The 20184-nt window shown below is 37.1% G+C and overlaps 1 protein-coding gene across 1 annotated transcript in view; it reads left to right on the forward strand.

The window, feature by feature from the left end:
* Nucleotides 1–15823, forward strand: part of LOC129353315 (glutamate receptor ionotropic, kainate 5-like) — a 177649-nt gene extending 161826 nt beyond the window's left edge. The window contains exons 16-20 of the mRNA XM_055022595.1: nucleotides 106–271; nucleotides 356–581; nucleotides 3241–3369; nucleotides 7818–7939; nucleotides 10323–15823. Of these exons, the coding sequence (XP_054878570.1) occupies nucleotides 106–271; nucleotides 356–581; nucleotides 3241–3369; nucleotides 7818–7939; nucleotides 10323–11096 (1417 nt within the window). The 3' untranslated portion in view covers nucleotides 11097–15823. The remainder of the gene's footprint in view (nucleotides 1–105; nucleotides 272–355; nucleotides 582–3240; nucleotides 3370–7817; nucleotides 7940–10322) is intronic.
* The last annotated feature ends 4361 nt before the right edge of the window (nucleotides 15824–20184 follow it).

A 20184-nucleotide genomic window follows, 5' to 3' on the forward strand; every position in this document is an offset into this window, starting at 1 on the left:
TAATAAAATCAGGGAGAGGAAATAACATGAGGGAGATGTTACTGTGAGAGTGGTGCAGGCACCAGGGTAAATAAAGGTTATAACTTTTACTTTCTCATCATTCAGGTGGGCGTTCACTCTCATCATAATCTCTTCCTACACGGCCAACCTGGCAGCGTTTCTCACCGTACAGAGAATGGAGGTGCCGATCGAGTCTCCCGATGACCTGGCAGACCAAACCAACATCCAATATGGCACCATACATGGAGGGTCCACTATGACCTTCTTCATGGTGAGACAGAGAGAAATTTCATAGAAAAAAGTATTCAGACTTGTGTGACTAATCCAATAATCCATTTTGCAATTTCTCCTTCAGAACTCGCGGTACCAGACGTACCAGCGAATGTGGAACTACATGAAGTCCAAGCAGCCCAGTGTGTTTGTGAAGAGCACAGAAGAAGGTATCGCCCGTGTCCTCAATTCCAAGTACGCCTTCCTGATGGAGAGCACCATGAACGAGTATTACCGCAGCCTAAACTGCAACCTCACGCAGATCGGAGGACTGCTGGACACAAAGGGATATGGCATCGGCATGCCGCTGGGTGAGTGGACTGTGATTGGTAAGACACCAGGGTTTTTTACACAGTATGAGAACATGTAGACTAGGGTCCTTCCCTGTCATGTTGATCATTAACTGACAGAAAAATGGCTCCTCAGGCAGGCTGGCACCTTGATTTGATGCTGAAGAAGCAGGTTACACCAACTATCATGAAAAAATGAAACCTTACAACTCATGCAAAGCTTCTGCTATCCCTCTCAGTTTTGATCTATTTCTTTTTGGAGTAAAATTATTTTCAGCTGAATTTGGTAACTATGATTTTTCTGCAACATTACAGTATGTTTATAACTGCATTACGTATTTTATTGTAAGGAGACCTTGTCATGGAGGCATAGAGTGCCAAGTCTTCTTTGGCCATTAATCAGGCCAGATTATTTGTGCATCTGTTCTTCTTGGCAAATTAAATCCATAGTGATTCCAATTAGACTTTGGTCAGTCCTGCCAGAGTCTGGCCTGACCTCATCATCTTGTTCCTGATAAGTGTTGCTCTATAGACATGCATGAGTTATGAAATACCTGCTGCAGGAACAGATGCAGCCAGAGAAGAGAGAACAGCAGGAAAAACAACAAAGGAAGGAAAAAAAAAACATATTTGCAGGAGACTGGTCTGTCAATCAACCTACATTTTAAGCAATGAAAATATAAGCAGCACGATCTCTGGTGTGACCCCAACGGATGTCGTCTCTCGTGCTCACCGCTCTAACTGACAGCAAGCAATTACCATCAGCTTAAGAATTAAAAGGAAAAGTCATTTGGGTTCCCACATTTCATCTTTAGATGTTTCTCATTATTATCAGCATCAGTGTAACTATGATGATGAAGAGTTTCAAGACATTTTATCATGAAGTTGGTAATAAGAGGCAGCTGGGGAAGTAGAATAAAGTGTCTAGATATTTACATGCACATGAGTCACAGTGCAGCAAAATGTATTAAGATTTCAGATTCAAAAATCTCAACAAGGCTGATTTGTTCAGGTGTGACGGACAATAGATACATTTCAACTGTCTGTTCAATCCCATCTTTGCACAACATCCTGAATAACTTCCTTCGAGTCTGGATTTAAGTAAATTCTTTATTTACCATTATCCCGCCTGCATAAGATGGATAATTTGCAATGTTACGTGAGGGTGGAAAACCAAGACCTTTCATGGGGGAATTATTTTTGCAAAAAATTCTTCCAAAATATATTATTTAAAAATGTTACACTAGTTTTATAAAAACCTGGGAAGATTTTCTCCAGATAGGATTATTTTGTCCTTCTGCAAATCCCTTTGTTTCTTGTTCTTCTTTAATCACAGAAAAAAATAATCCTGGCACCTTTAGAAGTACTAAATCTGTATCGCATTTGTACCTCATAAAGTAGATGATTTGAGATTTGAATAGTTATCTGTTTCGATGATGAAAAGATTTTATTCAGTCATTCTTTGCCTAACTCGATATTGGGTTCCAAATGAAAATTAGATTTTAGAGAAAGTAAATACACAAGTTTATCTAAAAAATGTAAAAAGGTGGATCCATTAATATCTTCTTTCAAATCCCACATTCTGTTTGTTAGTTTGTGACGGTCTGTGCTGACGGGGTGATGCAAAAAAATAAAAACAGATGCTTTACATAAAAAGAGCTTAATTTACACTTCCTCCTGTCAGTGTAGTACCAGTTTTTTTTTCTTCATCATCCAAGACCTGTCTCTGTGATTGGTTATGAATGAAATTTTTATTTTTCTGTTTAGTGAAAAGGTGCCATTTGGTCCTCATTAACTATATTTCCCTTGGGCAAGTGGAAAAAAACCCAAAACCTGAGACACAAATTAACGTTTTTAAAAGTAGAAGAGTTCTGATGAGAAAATTGAGCTATTACTAATTGAAAAAGTTAATTAAAATTATTATTATTTTTGTATATTTTCATCCTGTGCATTTTTCAGGATGACAACTTCGGCTAAAATTACAATAAATTAAAGCATGTTCTTGTTGCTTTTGTTTGCAAAAGAAGAGCTTCATTGAACCATCCAACTTTTAAAATAAAACCTTTGTTATTCCATTTTAAATATTATCAGTGGCATTTCTGATATGAAGGAAAAATGTTGTAGTCCACTTTCAGCTAGCTGACCAGCAGTCCACAGCAGTACTCAAGTGTGGGGTCTTGCTGTGCCCCATACAGCTGAAGAAAATGGTGATATCTCACTGACATCTCATTATAAGGAACCCAGAGTGTAGGAATGGTATGTCGGAACGATATAAATTTTGCTGTTTGTAGCCAAACTAGGTTTCAATTTTAATGCAGAGGGAATATTTCCTTTTACTGTGCCAGAGCGAAGACTGCTGCTGCTGATGTGAAGTATGGCTTCATAATAACTTGTGCTCAAAATAAATGTTTTTTTTTAGATATCAATATTTAGTTCAGTCATCTGGAACATGAAGTATGTAAACACAAATTTTAAAACAGCACCAAAAATGTTTCATTTGTGTTTTCACCGGTTTTGAGCTTTTTAGCAAAATATCTTTATCATATCAAAAGAACTAAGAATTCTGAAAAAGGCTGCAGTCAGTGATGAAAAGGGAATTAAAATAAAATAAAATATCCTGGAATTTGTTTTGGAGTAATTTCACAGTAATCATGTATTCTTCTGGTTTCCCATCCTGCAGGCTCTCCATACCGAGATGAGATCACGCTGGGGATCCTGCAGTTGCAGGAGAGCAACAGGCTGGAGATTCTGAAGAGACGCTGGTGGGAGGGAGGCCAGTGTCCTAAAGAGGAGGACCACCGAGCCAAAGGTTGGGTCAGCAGACCGTTACCTTTCTATCCACAGTGCTAGTATTATTACCCACTGTCCATTTGAACTATGTGCTAAATTACAACAGCTGTAGTTTGCATGGATAAACAGTTCAGTGTCAACTTTATGTGACTATATAAATAGAAATGCAATTCATTCACTGTCACCTTAATTTTAATAAAGAGCCAATACATTTTGCATCCAAGTAAGAAATCATTTCAAAGACGCCATTCTAAATGACTTGAAATGCCATTCAAATTTTTTTAAATGACACTGATCATCAAAAATTTCTGTTCGTTTGTCGTCTGTTGACTGATTGATTAATTCCACTGCAGTCACACTTGTACTTTGCTGTGTTATCAAAGCTGTCATTGACTGACAGATCAATGGATTAGTCTTTTATACACAAGATGAAACCAGCCAGGCGCCATGATTCAAGGTGCAGTCACAAACTCGAATAAAGCAGAGACTCTCTGCCGTGACAGATGGTGCAGTCATTAAAAATGTGGAACAATTAGCGTTTTAAGTGGTCAGAATGTGTCCCAGTAACACCGGAGTCGACACTTTGCAGGAAGATGGATATCACCAGATGTTCTGCAGAGCAGTGTTACTGCGTGTTCCTGCAGAGGTTTTCTGGGGGAAATCTTGGAGTTTCAGATATGTTTGACAGTTAAATGCATCACAAACAGATGGAGACGATGTGGAGATGAAAGAGGGGGATTAAACAACAAGGTTTGAGAGCAAGTTTGTTGGGTTTAGATGTTGTTAAAAATCTTAAATTTTCCCTAGTAGTGTCTTCCTCTCACTTCGTGGTTTGTATGCTCCTCAGCTCACATGGATTTCTTTTTTTTAATTATCTAAAAACACTCTTTTCCTATATCTGGATGACTATTCATAGGAAATTCACATATTTATTTTATAATAATTGTTAGGTGTGTCAAAAAATTTTCTGTGAGAAATTTGTTTAAAAAATAAATAAATAAATTGTTCCCTTTTGGTCTATTTCCCCTCTTACATAAGTGAACTCAAATTAAAAGAGGGATTTTTTTAGTAGCTAAAAAGAAAAATGCATTTGTAGGATTTTCTTTAAGGTCTTTTCTATCCATGCATCTGTTTTCTAACACCTTTGTCCTTAGTGGGGTCAGGCGGTTGCCGATCTCCAACTAACGTTCCTGACGAGAGGCGGGGTCACCCTGGACAGGTCGCCAGTCTGTCCCAGGGCAACACAGAGACAGACATGCACACCCACACACACACCCCCCCACACACACACGCACGCACGCACGCACGCACACACACACGCACGCACGCACGCACGCACACACACCTATGGAGAATCTAGAGAGACCAATTAGCCTGACAGTCATGTTTCTGGAACAAAAAAGTGTGATAGGATGTGTTTCTTTCATTTTTCACCCTGTCTTTGCTGTATTTTTCCTGAGATGAAACACGTCATTAAAAAGAATTACCGCCTGCTATTTTATTCATTTACATCTTGCTTGTTGTTTGTCGTTTATCGATTGTACAGACTCAAATTTCCCCCAGCATCAGTAAACTAATATTTACTTCTGGCACATCTCGCTGCAACAAGACAACATTGCTCGTCTTCATTGACTTTTTCCCTCTTATTACGGCTTCAGCAGCCAATCTTAATGGAATCATGAGACCAGCCGCTGAATCGATCAGTAGCTCTCTGTCATCTGCTTGTGTAGCTTTCTTTATTTCCAAAACAGAAAAAGAATGAGATCTTGATAATAATCCAAATGCGTATTTTCACCTAGATTTTCTGTGCAGTGTGGACACAATAGTTTTGGCTTGTACTGTAAATAGACTCACAGATTTTGCCTTTTCTGAAAAAAGGACAAGTCACAATGGCGTTAATCTGTCAATTCAGAAATTGATGTTATAGTGATATTGGTTAAACTGTTTAAATCAAGCATTGACCTTGGAAGAGATGGAAGCTTGTTTTTGTGTTTGTGTGTGAAGTCTGACAAAATAAATCTATTAAAGGTCCATTATGAATGGTCAAATGTCGCTTTGAGGATGATCACACAGGGAGCTGAATGTGTGTGTTTCCCCTTCTCTGTGCTCACAAAGAAAGGAAATAGCTGGCAGGTAAATCCTGCAACAAAAAAAGAACACATTTTCTGACAATCTGTGGAGAGCTTCAGTGAGAAGCTCAAGGATGTGAACTTGTGAAAATAGTAGAATAAGTTTCTAAGAAGTGGTTTCTTTGAAGGTTTTTTTTTTTTTTTTACACTTTTCGTTTGTGGTTTTGAAGTCAGCCGAACAATTTCAGTAAAGAGTCGCCTGCAGTTGCTGTTATCATACCGGGCAATTGCAGGACTTTGTTTTCTCGGTAGCTAGTTTATAGAGTCTTCTAGTGGCTGGGAAGAAAGAACTGCAATTTCACTTCTTGACCCGTTTTGGATGCCATAGTCTGTCTTTGAAAACCTTTTTACTGCTGTCATAGATTCATTGATAGGTTGAAAGGTACTGATTCTAACATCCACCACCTGCAGTAGTCAAAGGAGAGCATCTAAGGACAGAATCCATCCATAGTCAAGTTGAGCAGCCAGAAATGCTGCTGACAGTTCCACGAAAGCTCGTCTTTCTGCACATAAAAAAGAAAACCTTAATTAAATCTGAGCACACAAGATAAAATACTCCAGGACTTCAAAATCTGATTAGTTATTCACTGAATATTTAGGGATGTTAGTGGTAGTGACGATAATCCAGAACCTGCTGCACGTGTTCTCACTAAAACCAGGAAGATAGAGACATAACACCAGTTTTAAAGTCCCTCCACTGGCTCCCTCTAGCTCAAAGAATAGATTTTAAAATATTGTTGTTAGTTTATAAATCACTGAACGGTTTAGCACCACAATATATCAAAGATCTGTTGTTGTATCAACCTTCCAGACCTCTCAGGTCTTCTGGTTCTGGTCTGCTCTGCACTCCCAGAACCAGAACCAAGAGAGGAGAAGCAGCTTTCAGCATCTATGGACCAAAAATTTGGAACAAACTTCCAGAAAACTGTAAAACAGCGGAAATCTTGACTTTCTTTAAATCGCAACTAAAAACACACCTGTTTAGAATTGTATTTGAAACGTAATACGTAACAATGTATTGTTTATTCTATGTTGCATGACTTTGTGTTTTTGTGTTTATGATGTAAAGCACTTTGAAATACCTTGCTGCTGAAATGTGCTATACAAATAAGATTTGATTTAATTTCGATTTGATAAAATCTATTGAGAAATATTCAGTTATTTCCTCTTTTAACACACTTTTGGCAAACTGGAACTGTGCAAAAAGAAAAATGTGGACAACGAAGGCATAAAGGAAAAAATACCACAATACATTTCTAGCAGGACTAACCCAAAAAGACTGCTTCCAGCAAAGAAGAGCTGTACAATCCCTTCTTTCTGTAGAGGGATTAAAGACACCAAACTTGAATCACTGAGGAGAAAGCAGAGAAAAAAAAGGAACATAAAGGAGCCTTCATACTGTAAAATCTCCTCTGGCAGCTTCTCTCCTGAGTTTTCCACTCAGTTCTTGACATGAACTACATTCAGAAACAGGACCTCACAGCATTTAAACACTGGCTTGTTATGCATACAAGAGAGTCACACATCCCATAGGATGTTCATATTCTGAAGAGAAAAGCTACCCAGAACCACTGGGCCCTATGTGAACAGCGACTGGCCACTAAACTCAGAGCTGTTAGTTTAATTCTTGGTGCCAAGAACTACCACCGGTGTGCGATTCACATGGTTAGAGCAGTATAACCGAATTGTTCATATTCAGCAGCGTTTTTCATCAAATACGGTGGTTTAAAGGTCATGCCAACGCATCTCAAACAAAAGCCTAGGCTTTAACTAGGCCTCTCGAAAGCTTTCTCTGTAATTTTTTGACTTTCTGATGTGGTACTTGTGCGCTTTCAGTCATTATACTGCTCCATCACCCAAACGTGCTTGAGTTTAAGGTATTGAAAGAAATGTCATGCCTTTTTCCATCAGAAATATTTGAATTGCCTGAAGTTCTGTAATTGTCCATCACAGCGACCTAATGAATGAGTCCTCAATGTACCACTGTACTTATTGTGGACCATTTCCATCTTTTCTTATATTTTGCATCTTGCTGTGGTTTGATAAAGTCTCAAAACATTGAATAATCAACTGCCTTGTTTTGGAGTAATTCTTGGATTCCTTTCTTCCTTTGGATCAAGGCGTGGATAAAAAGTTGTTTTGAGATTTTTTTTTCTTATTTATTTCATATAATTTTTTTGATTGTAAAATTCAAAATATTAGACCAAAGTGTGGCTCATGAAACTGACCTTTCCAAATTTTCCGTTTTAATTTGGTGTAGTTTGGGTCATCTTCATCTGATCAAAAACAAAATTAAAAAAAATATTCATAAAGATCCCTTTGTTTTTGTGTTTTTTAGGTCTCGGCATGGAGAATATTGGCGGGATCTTTGTAGTTCTGATCTGTGGCCTCATCGTAGCTGTGTTTGTGGCCATCATGGAGTTTGTGTGGTCAACTCGCCGCACCGCTGAGACAGGCGAGGTAAAACTGCATCCTCATCTTCCTCTTGCATTTTCCTCCTACTGCACCATTCCTGAGCTTTGAGCACAGTTTCTGCAACATAGCCACATAAAGACTTCATAACCTTACAAAGAAAAACTATCTATAAATTTGTGATGTGAATTTGTCATCTGGCTTGTAATAAAAGGGTTACAAAAACATCAAAGCAGTTCGAAGTCTTTATTTTGTTGTCTTTCCAGTCAATTTAAGCTTTAGTAAATGTTTAGGGCTGTTTTGTGCAAACAAGGACATTAAATCAAATGAAAACAGTCAAGAAGTTGTAAGTTTGCAGCTTTGGAAGTGAACAGGGAGATTCAAGTCTGGTAAACATAGAGGAAAGCTGGGGAGCACTGATAAACTTCTGTTCTCTTGCACTGAAAGAAAAGCATAAACATGTCTGTCCTCATTCTCAGTCAGGCCGCATTCTATTTTAAAAAACAAACATCGAACTGGAAATGGCAGCTTTTGTTCACAAACAGCCATCCTTTTACTACAGACTCTAACTTCACTTCTATAAATATATCCTATGACCATTTACACAGTCACAAACAGAAGCACATGGGTAGAAAAGATACAAGCTACATTCTTGCAGCAAGGAAAATATGAGAAAATAAAGTAATTGTTACTGTCAGGATTAGGACCTTTTGTCACCAATTCTTATCCTGCTCTGTTGAGATTATGCTTCTGCCAATGCAGAGTCCGTTAGATCGGTTAGATCTGGGGCCAGGTGAGCAAAGCAGACACACATGTAGCTTCATTGCATGGTCAAAATTATTGGGATCAAATCGCATCACAATGAGGTGCTCAACCAAATCAACCATACATCTCACCATGGTCCCTTAAGAGAACTCAGAGACATTAATGAATGCTGTGTGTTCAGCAGCAAGGCTACACAATGCAAAGCTAATATATCCTCATTGCAATATCTGCAGGACCAATATTACAAAGGACTGTTTGGAGTGCAATAATTGTTGGCTAATATATTCCAAGTGTAACACAAGAGTGATGAAGGCACAGATAAGAAGGAACAAATTAGGCATATATATCACAGCTGATATTGTCAGCGCAATCTTTATTAATATTATCACAGTCGCAGGTTTTCTAATATCATGCAGCTCTGCATGTCCATCCAAAATTAAATATGTTCCATAGATTTGTCTTCTGCTTTTCTTGAAACAAAATGCAAAAATAATTTCATGAATGTTTTGTTCCTAGGGCTGCATATTACCTGAATTTTATTATGTAGGTAATGTAAGAGTCCATGTAAATGGCAGCGCAACAGGCTGCCTTTTAATTCAAGTTGTGCCTTTACCATTTGCATAAGCTCAAACAAATCCTTAGAATAAAATTAACTGGGAAGGCAGAGCATCTACCTGAGCTGTAAGGACAACCATGTTTTTGTTCACTTCCAGAGTCAGAAGAGAGGTATGATTAGTTACTTTGTTTAACATGTTTAACTCTTCAGTTTCCTAGCCATCGTTTTAATTAAAGCAATATAATTACAAAATATGCCTGTAATTCATTTTCAAACGCTGACCACTTGAAGATATTCAGTATTATTTTACATCTCCATGCAACTCACGATTGCACAAGTTGGAGGATAACATTAGCGTACTTTAGAAGTCATAGAAACAGAGTACAGTTATATTTTAAGGTTTTGAATAAAAGAAAGTGACTCAAAAATATGACAAGAAAAATCCAAAACATGGATTGAGGCAGAGTCATATTTATATTCTGCTGTCTTTCACTTGTTTGTCCTCTGCAGTCAGGGTTTGTTGTTTTGGCTTCTGTTCTCTTGAATTTATCTGTTATTGATTTGACTTTCTCTTTTGGATGTTTTAGTGTGCAGAGATAGCACTGGTTGGCTGTGGATTCAGAGGAAGCTGCTGCACAGACATACACTGATAAAAATACAGTTTTTTTTCTGTTTAAATATGCTCTTTTTTTTAAAAAAAAAATCTTCTGACTTTGTACATTTTCAGAACGCACACTGTATATGTCGATACATAACAAATTAGTTTCTAATTTAATTTGTATGTTTTGTTCTTGAAATAACATTATAGAAATAAAAAAACATGATTATTATTATTATTATTATTATTATTATTATTATTATTATTATTATTATTATTGTATCAGGGTCACTAATATGAGTTCTGTCACCATGACGTGTCAAATGCATAAGTAAAATTTTAGGCCATAGTCAATTCAAGTAAAAAAGAAGATGTGCAGATGGAGAGAGAATGTTTTAAGATTTATTTATTGTTCTGTGGCAATCAGAAAAAAAGATGTTCGTGCTGCAGTTTCTTAGCGATCCTTCTCGGGGGTTTTTTTCATCTTTTTTTATCTTCCTTTTGTCTCTCAGGTCTCTGTTTGTCAGGAGATGTTGACAGAGTTTCGAAATGCAGTTTCTTGTAAGAAAAGTTCCCGGGCTCGTCGGCGACGCCCCCTGAGCAGTGCTGGGGGTGGAGTTCTGCGTCACCCCTCCCGACTAGCCTTAGCAGGCCCTAGGCCGATTCGGCTAGTCCGAGAGATGCGACTCAGCAATGGGAAACTCTACAGTGGCACTGGGCCCCTGACTGGGGGCTTGGCAGGGCTGGGGGCAGGTATGGCGACCGGACCTGATTTGGGCCCAGGGCCACAGAGGCTCTTGGACGATCCATTAGGTGTCAACTCTGCCTCTAGTAACCCTCCTCCACCTCCCCCCATGCCAGCCTTTGAGGCTCCGCCCGCCCCGCCACGCAGCTTCCTGCAGAGCTGCAGCCATGTCCGCATCTGCCAGGAGTGCCGGCGGATCCAAAGTCTGCGGCCGGCCACACTCACCCCTCCCCCACCTCCTCCACCTTCTTCCTCCTCCTCTGCCTCGTCCTGCTCCCGAATCCCTCCTTCGCTGGCGATGTCGGGACATCACCATCGCCATAATCCCCACCACCACCTCCACTACCACCACGGATCCATGTCTTTACCCCGCCTCCCTCCACCTCCTCCCCCAATCTCGACAGACAGAGCCGACAGTGATGGGGGAACAGCAAGCCCACTACGGGCAAAAAACAGACCCGCACCTCCACCCAGGCCGCCGCCTGCCAAAGGACCAACATACCCACCAACGGACTTACTTGGGGGACACAGTTGTGCTTAAAAACATTGAGTAAAGACTCAAAAGATACATTTTAAAACATTCAAACTTTTCCTTTGGCCCAAGCAGCACAGCTGTACCTGTCCAAACTCCTGAGGAAGAGGAGAGGAGAAGCTATTTGGACCCATTTGTTGGGCGGAACCCTCAAAGTGGAGCCTTTGGCTCAGTTCATACTATAAACCTTTACTGAGTGATGATTGATTCTAAGCTCTAACCTTAGCGGAGAGGATTAAATAAATTGAACTCTGGAATTTGCAACTTGAAGCAGTTACATGAATAGGCAAACAGAGAATTAGGGAACAACTTTTGATTCAGTCCACCATCTCTTACCTCGGCAAATCCTCCCACTGCAAGAATAGACGACTTTGAGACACAAACACTTAGAGGTCACGGTTGTTTTTGTTCTCTTTTTGTTTTCTTTTTTCCCCATTTGAATACTGAAGTAGGTGTTTGAGTAAGAGGAAACCTTCCTGCAGAAAAGTGGTAGCAGATCAGTTGTACAGTAATCATGGTCTTATGTCACTCTTTTGAACGTTTGTGGAAGGAGGATGTAGCTTTTTTTCCTCATACTGTTTTGCTGTTTGTAAAGATTCCTGCTGGCTGGTGCTGTGATCCACAGAGCAGATAAACAAAATAGTTATTACTTGCCTAAAGTGTTCAAAACTGTGCTGAGGTAGTTCTTCTGTTACATAGAAAATGTATCAAGTCAGAAAAATGCACTGTGAGGCATCTGATGGTAAAGAGCTGTGAAGCAACAAGAGTTCATTATTTTTATAAAGAAAAGAAAAATCAAAGAAAAACTTTTGAAATCTTTGAGATGTCATGTTACACAACTTCAAGATGTGACAACCAGTTGCATAGCAATGTTTTTCGGTAAAAAAAAAAAAAAGTATTATTTTTAGCGTTGTTTGGGGAGAAGAACATCACTAAAGGCCTTTGCACACCATGTCTCAGTGCTTCAGTTTATGTCAGCAGAGTAATCATGCACATGAATGTTATTGTCTAAAATTAATTCTGATGTGCATCAACCATTCAGATAAAAAGAACAGTAACTGTTTATAGAAGTGTGCAGTCTCCTTTTAGATGTGCTGATCCAGTATTATCAGCAGCATGCATGAATCAATCAGTGGTCACATATGTTTTTTCAGCTGAAGTCTTCTTCATGGTTGGTTGGATGGACCAACTTTTTACTTATTTTTCTACTGTAAATGACAGCAAAACCGCCTTGACAATATAGCATTTCTATTCTGCCTTGTATTGCAGAATTTCCACAAAGGTTTGATTAATTAAACCGTTGGGACAACATTTGCTAGCTTTTGACACTTTCAAATTTGTTAGATGATGGGTTAAGATAATATAATATATGTATACTTGTGCAAAGGCCTTTTGGTTTGTAGTTTTTAATTTAGCATATAAGGCTATTTCTATTACCGAATGACACTGATGTCACAAAATGGATGAGCAGGTGAATTAAAAATACACCTCAAGATGTCACTTTAACATATATTTTTATACACATTAAGTTAATGTAAAATTCAGATGTATACAATTTATACTGAGTCAAGTTAGCAGTTTGAAACTCTTTCTTAGCATGCTAGGCTAAGTGAGGCTAACAAGAATGGAAAACTAATTTCAAGATGTTCCAGTTAGCAGGCAAATGGGGAAACATCTTCAGAGCTTATTTAGAAAATATATTTTTGATCCAGCCAAAAAATATCAGTTTTATATAATTTTATGTAAAACCAAGCTGCTTAATTAGGGAAATAGCAGGGTTATTTCCACAACGTTACCCATAGCTTAAAGCTAACTAGGCTGTTTTTAAAAAAAGGATGAATAAATGGCCACAATTGGAATACAAAATATAATATTAAAGTGCATTAAAACTGGAGAATATTATTTCAGATAATAATCAGAAGATACAGTAACCAGAGTTGTACCAGATTTTTATCCCCTAATACTGATCCAAGTCATTTAAGATCGGTAATTCTGCAAAAACCAATATGTATTGGCATAGTGTAACTGTGTATCACCAAAGAGATTTTAGATGCGATAATATTTCCTATTTGTCTTTCTTTTACGATAGCATAACACTTGCATGTTTCCTCTCTCTGGTTATGACTTGGTAACTCAGCTCATAAAACATTTTTGTATAATTTCAGTAATTCTTGTGCAGACAAACCTTACAGAGAAAGTTCTTTGAACATTGTCAGATCTCCTAGCTAAATGGAGAAGCATCTGAACACAAAGTGCGGAGTGGGTCACATGACACAAATGGGAACTGCTTGCAGATTATCTTTCACTCCGAGTATCACTGTCAAGGGAAGACAGAAATAGTTAAATTATGTACTTGGCATGCAATGCAGTTTTGCAATGCATGCCTGTACAAGTTTGTCATGTGTTTTTGCACATGTCAATCAAAATAAAACCACAAAACGTACAGTAATGAAATGCCTCAAATTGGATGCCCTCGAGGACCGCAATTTGATCCTCCGGTCTTGTCGAGTGTTTTCTGTTTGACTGCACATAAAATGTTCGTGTTATTAAACTTACCAATTCGAACTGGTCAGCTCAGTCAATGTTTTAAGGTGTAGACGTGACCAAGCTAATGCAGCTTGTTACGATTTAAATTTCTAATGTCATATTTTTTTTGTTTGTTTTATGAATGAAGAAAAAACTGAAAACTGTGATCTTTCAAATGATGTTCAATTATAAAAACTGCATTGTTGTGTCAAGTTTGAAACTTGGAACGCTGTCTATTCACAGTGCAGGATATGTGGATTTTTTTAGTTTTTGTGGAGCATATCTCAGATATTAAAAAGAAATTGCAGCTCGGGAAGAAGAAAAGCCCGGCTGCAACAATACTTAACATGCCATTGACTGGTGTTTGCAAAGCAACAATCTAGGGCTGTCATCTTCTTTTGGCGTTCATTTTCTTTGCTGCTGTTCCCCAAGAATGAAGATAAGGAAGACCATGGATGTTAAGTTGTCCAGTTTCATAATAGTAGTAAGGTATTTGTTGTTTAAACTCTTAAATTAGGCATTTGTAAGCATTTGGCGGGGATCTCAAGTACTTGCAAATTTCAGCTTTTGCCAAGCAGGTATGGTCCTGAACCCCAGCAAATACCGAGGATGCACTGTAATGTTTGGGGATTTTTATTTCTTAACGTTGCAGAAACTTTTGCAAACCTAATAAAACATTCAAAGTTGTGTTAATTAAGACTATATGGACCCTTTTACTTCTTATAAAGATGCTTGAAAAATAAATTTACTGAACATACAGTGAGTGAAGAACTACCTCAGTGCAGTTCCGTCTGTTTTAGGTCAGTTTATTCCGTTTATGCTGTTTTTAGGCTGTTTTTGTGGCTCAAAAGAGCTAGGAAACTTTGTACTGTACACACACCTAAGAACACCCATACATACAAACACACAAGCAAAAACACATTTGACTGTAAACTTGGTGGACAAACTGAAGCAAAACAACACACTAAATTTGTGATTGTATTTTCATTGTGTCCAATTGGAGTGTTTCTTGCAATATTATTATATTTTTTTATATAATAGAAATTTTTCTTGAAGATTCATTTATAATCAAATTCCCCGACCCTGGATCATCATCGACATGTCGGTTATGAATAGCAGTTCCACATGTAAAGGCTTACGGTTGTGTAACTGTGATTAGAGAAAAATGAAACATTGTTTTGAAGAGCAGTGCCTGTACGTTTTTATTCATTTTGTGATCTTATTTCACTTTTTCATACAAACTGTAACATCAAGGCAGCAGCAAATGTGGAGAATGTTGATGAAAACCTAAATGTCACTGACTAATTAAGGTATGTTCATGCTTGCGTGTGTATGTGTGTGTAAGACTGTGTGCTTGGCTATCTTTGTGAGAACTAAGGTGAGTTCAGGCGCTGAAAGTTTCAGATCAGGGTCTGAATGGGGCTTAAGTCATTGGGATAATGCATGTCCTCACAAACTCAGCTATGCAAGAGTGAACATTGGTCTGTTGCACATTTGACTATGTTTGGGTTTTTGTTTTGCTCCCTCAGATTTGTACCAGCAGATTTCAGCTGTTCACACCAGAACAGGGACGACAGAAGGACATTATTCTGATGATTCTGATGTGATCATGATTATTATCAATATTGATGTGTCGGGTGACTCTACGAGGGGTTCCTCCCGCTGATGTTCAATATATAGACACATATTTGGAATAAAAAACAACTTTTAAAAAGTCATTGTATTGAAAATGCATTTGACTACGATGTTTTTATTTTTTAGTTGGTAGTTGTTTACTGTTTGTCTTTATCACTGGGGAATAATTTAACCAGATCTTCATAAAGGTTTGTGAGCTTTTGTTACTACACAATTCTTTAAAGGTTCTGCTACATGTTTTTTTACTTTGACTAGACCACTGCAAAACCTGGGTTCTTTTCTTTTTCAACCATTCTGCTCAAGATTAGCTGTTTGGGACTATTGTCTTGTTAATTAACCATTTTCACAAAGGGTTTAGCTGTCAGTCAAATATCTTCACATCTGAATTTACAAACTGAAGTTGATTCTGATTGGACGGCCTTGCTAGCTTGGCAGCTAGCTTGGATGTTTTGATTTGTTGTGGCGTTACGAAGCTTTGCAGAACATCTCAGCCTTGTTCGAGAAGTTTCATGATTCATCCTCTATGTTTCAAGAGAGCAAAGAAAAAAAAGCTGGACGTTTATTTTTCAGCTGATTTGAACACGTATGTAAACTGTGAATTATTTTGCTTTCATAAAAGTGGTCAGACCTGCTGCTAATCAGTTATTTCTGTGCATTTTCATTTTGCTGCTATGTTTTTAGAAGAACAAAAATGAAGACATGAACTCAGAGAGCATAGTGAGGAAGAACGTAATTTGGATACAGGAGAGCGAATCAGTGGCATTTGGAACAGCTGTGGAACAGAACAAAAACAGGGACACAGGAGATTATAATAGTTAAGATAGAGGGAAAAAACTTGATAAAATCAAGTTACAAATTAGGGAACCTGAGAGAATAAATACAGAAACAAATAGAACAAATAAGAAAGAAAACCTAAATAAACACTTTGTATCAAACAGAAATAAATTGAATATAATTTTCTAATCAAGAAAGATGTTTTTCACAAACCAAACCCTAAAAGACTAAGGTTTACACGAACGTGACAGTAAAATTGACTATGCTGTTTCAATAAGGTTTATTTTTAGAACCTTTTAGGATTAACATCCTTTAAAGAATATTATATTTTATTAGTCTGGTTAAAAATGTTTTTCAATAAATTAAATGCTTTTATTTGCTTAAAGAGGAAATGCATCATAAAGAAAGGCTTAAAACACCACTCTGTGTGTAATTAATCTATATAATGTGTTTCACTTAGTGAATTGAGTTACTAAAACGAATAAACTTGCCAATAATATTCTAATTTACTGAGACCCAGAAACAAGCTGGCAGCACCTGGCTGCTACTTTACTGAAAATCTACGGACGCAGAAATTGTAAATTACTTAAAATAGAAAAGGTCCACAAATTGTTATTTCAACAAACTATAATTTCACAGATTGTGGGTTTGTTTGATCTCTGTGTCATCCAACTTGCTCCTAGTTTATATTATGCATATTCTGTGCAGCTGCATGATTTTTTTTTTCTGTAAACATGAAAACCTAGTGCCAGAATGTAAAAAATACCAGGAACTATAAAACAATTACCTTTCATATCCACAATGAATTCTGGGTTTATTATCAAACATGCAGACTTTAATGCAAACTGGAATTTTTTATGGTTTTAGATTTAACCTCTTAGTTTAAAATCAGACCATTCTAAGGATTTTCTGGCAGTTATTCAAACTTTATTTTCCTCTCAGATGGATTTTAGGTGTCAACAAACACAAACCGGGCTAATATCCAGAACACAAAAGCAAAACAAAGGCAGTACTGGAAAAAAACAAACAAACAAACAAAACAATACAAACACATGGAGTTAAAAACCTTTAAATCTGTTTATTTCAGAGTAAGCAGGGTTGGTCCAAACTGGCTGTGATGTTACAAATTTTGCTTAGGCAAGAAGATCAGAAAGGGAAATCTGCACTCTGTATTCTGTAAATGGGAGTTAAAAATCAAAAACATGAAACATCTGAAACGCCCCAGGGTATATTTAGAAGTTTCCTTCAAAAAGGGGATCGAAAGCAAACAAATCGCCTAAAATTGATTTTTGGAATTTTAAGAGTTCAGTGCAACTTCTTTAGCGCCAATTCACAACACGTGTCATCTTTCTTTGTTAGAATCAATACCTGTCTTTACTAGAAAGCCTGAAGGCAGAAAAGAAAAAAAATCTGCAAAAAGAAATTAATCATTTAAATTCAACACCAGCCTTAAAAATGACATCAGACCTTTGATGTTACTGGGAGTATTTTGAAAAGATAATCTTTCCACCTACATCTTTCCATATGTTGATTTTAAATTTATAATTAAAACAATTATAAATGTTTTTTTCATGAGTTTAGCTATTATTGACCCAAAAAAAAGAAAACATGATTTATTTATAAAACAAAATCAATTGCTCAAACGTTAATAGCAAAAAGCCGCCAGCAGAGGGCAGTGCGGATCAACAGAAAATCGACCAGTAGGAGCAAAATTGAATCCACTGATTTTCCGAATAAATGGTGAAAATGAAACATCTGAAAGGCCCCATATTTGACAAAGAGGACATCAGAGGATATTATTGATTCTTGCTAAAGGAAAACTGATACCTGAAAGACATCAGGATCTCCCTTTAACTAATTGGCAAACTCATTTTCCAGCTCATAACATTTAAAAGTGAGGAAAACAATTTTCTTCTGATTAGAAGACCATTTTCCCCATGTTTCTTGTAATCAAATCAGCACAAAATAATTGATGTCAAAAACCAACTAACTAATATGCTTAGAGAGTGAAAAAATTTTTATATAATTGATCTGTTGCTTACTTTGATCAGCACAACCACATGGTTACGGTTTCAGTTTTTGCAGCACTTATCTGAGCTTTTTAGACAGCAGCACCTGGCAGCAGCCAAAAAAAATATTAGGTGAGATGACTGAAAATGAAACTTAACACCAAGATGTCAAATATTAGAAAATATTTGGACACTGTTGCAATTACCCAATAAAAAAATGTTTCGACACATTGAAGTCACTCAAGGAAATTCATCACTGCATGAATGACACAAATAGCAGCATGGTGAGAATGAGTCAGTGGTTTAATTATATAATTTTGTCAAAATAGCACAGATTTAAAAACTCTTTTTCTGTCATTTAACTAAGAAAAATAAAAAAAATTAATCCAAAAAAGTTTTTCCCCCCCCCCCTTATGATTATATTCCTCACCTGTTTTCTGTTCTAAAATGATAAATTTCTGCAAACAGATGTAGAGCACTTGTCTAATTCAGGAGAAGACAGTAAAACACAGGCTGCCTCAGGCAATTTTCTGGACTAATTTTCTCATTTTTATTTCACTTTCCAATAAATTACATATATTTTTCAATTTCTAACATTAATAAGAACAAATAAAAATGGGTAGAAACTTAAACATATATTTAAAGTGGCCTTAACATTTTCAAAGGAGTTTTGTTAAAAACTATTCATGTGATCTTCTTGGGAGTTGTGACTTTACTGGAATCACTGCATTGAAATTGATCACTCTGCTCCTTCTTTCACACGTCATGCATGAAGCTTTTTCCAGAAACACTATTTTCTTACTATTTTTACAGGATTGCATTAGAAACATCTGGAGGAGTCACTGACAATATTTTCTGAGTCATTCCCTTCCCGATCTTTACTTTTGTTGACGTTAATGTCATTGTAAGACTTCATTGGTCTGCTTGAGAAGCAGTGCGTCAGCTTTCTGCTTACTCTATTCACCTCTGGACACACTGCACTTCCTAAGAACCAAACGCAACAACATCCTTCCTCTCTAAGCAGTTTTAACCACAAACACCCAAAACTGAACTACTAAACAAAAACTGAAGGTGTCACAGAACAGAAAATAGTCGCCACATTAAAGATGTGTTTTAAATATTCAGTTTTTGCTACCATGAAGGTTTTTTTTTACATTCTTCAAAGATTAGCTGGCTGCTTTTCATTCCCTCTGCACTTCAGCTCACTTCCATAAGACATATATTATTCATCACACCAGAGAAACACTTCTTGATCCAGAAAAGTCTCCCTTATAGCATTTTACTGAACCGTTTCTGCAAAAATGTTTAAGGAAAATAATTACATTTCAATTTCTAGTGAGTGGAAATCACACCAGCAACTGACGGGCCTCACGTTTCTAATTCCATAGAAGCTGATTTATCACAATCTATTAACTGTAAGTTGATTACATTGTGGTGGAACTGGATTTTATGATAAAGTAGCTCATGTTGGCATGAAAAGCTCATTTTGGCTGAGTATATTGACAGAGCAGTGACATTTAGTTAGTAGAACTTTAATATTTTATACTTTTTTTGTATTTTAGTGGTTGTTTATCAGTGTACTGCCGATTTACTTGTTTCTGTCACCTAACCCTATTGAAAAGTTACAACAACTTTTTATAGTTTGATACTTTGATTTCAATTACCACTAGCCTGTCTGTGGTGATGAGTGGTGAGGAGCAAAACATTGCCTTGCAAATATTTGCTCCTTCATTGTTGCTATTTATGGAGAGGTCCTCCCTTCATCCATTCCCAGGCTTGTGTTTATTATAAGCACAGTTTTTGATTATGTGTTTCAGAAGTGGAACTAGTTGTTTTTTTATGCTTTTTACCCATCTTTTTGTTTTTTTGTTTACAAATTGTTGTCTTCAAAGCAATCAAATTTAAGGGGAAGAACTTCTTTGCACTTTGTTTGTATTTGTAGGAAAAATCTGGTGGCTCATGTGAAATTCCCTGACTGCGGTGTGTAAATAAACCATCATTGTTTTTGTGCAGCTGCTGTAAAGGCCCAGTCTCTTAGGTTTTTTTTAAGTGAGTGTGAAAATGTGTGATTATAATTTTCTATAATTCCCCTCTAAATGGCTTGACTAATGTGCTATGACACAGTCAAATGCCAGTTTTATTATTCATTGTGT

This window comes from Poeciliopsis prolifica, unplaced genomic scaffold (genome assembly GCF_027474105.1).
Source record: "Poeciliopsis prolifica strain line A6 unplaced genomic scaffold, Auburn_PproV2 SCAFFOLD087, whole genome shotgun sequence".
NCBI classification, from domain to species: Eukaryota; Metazoa; Chordata; class Actinopteri; order Cyprinodontiformes; family Poeciliidae; genus Poeciliopsis; species Poeciliopsis prolifica.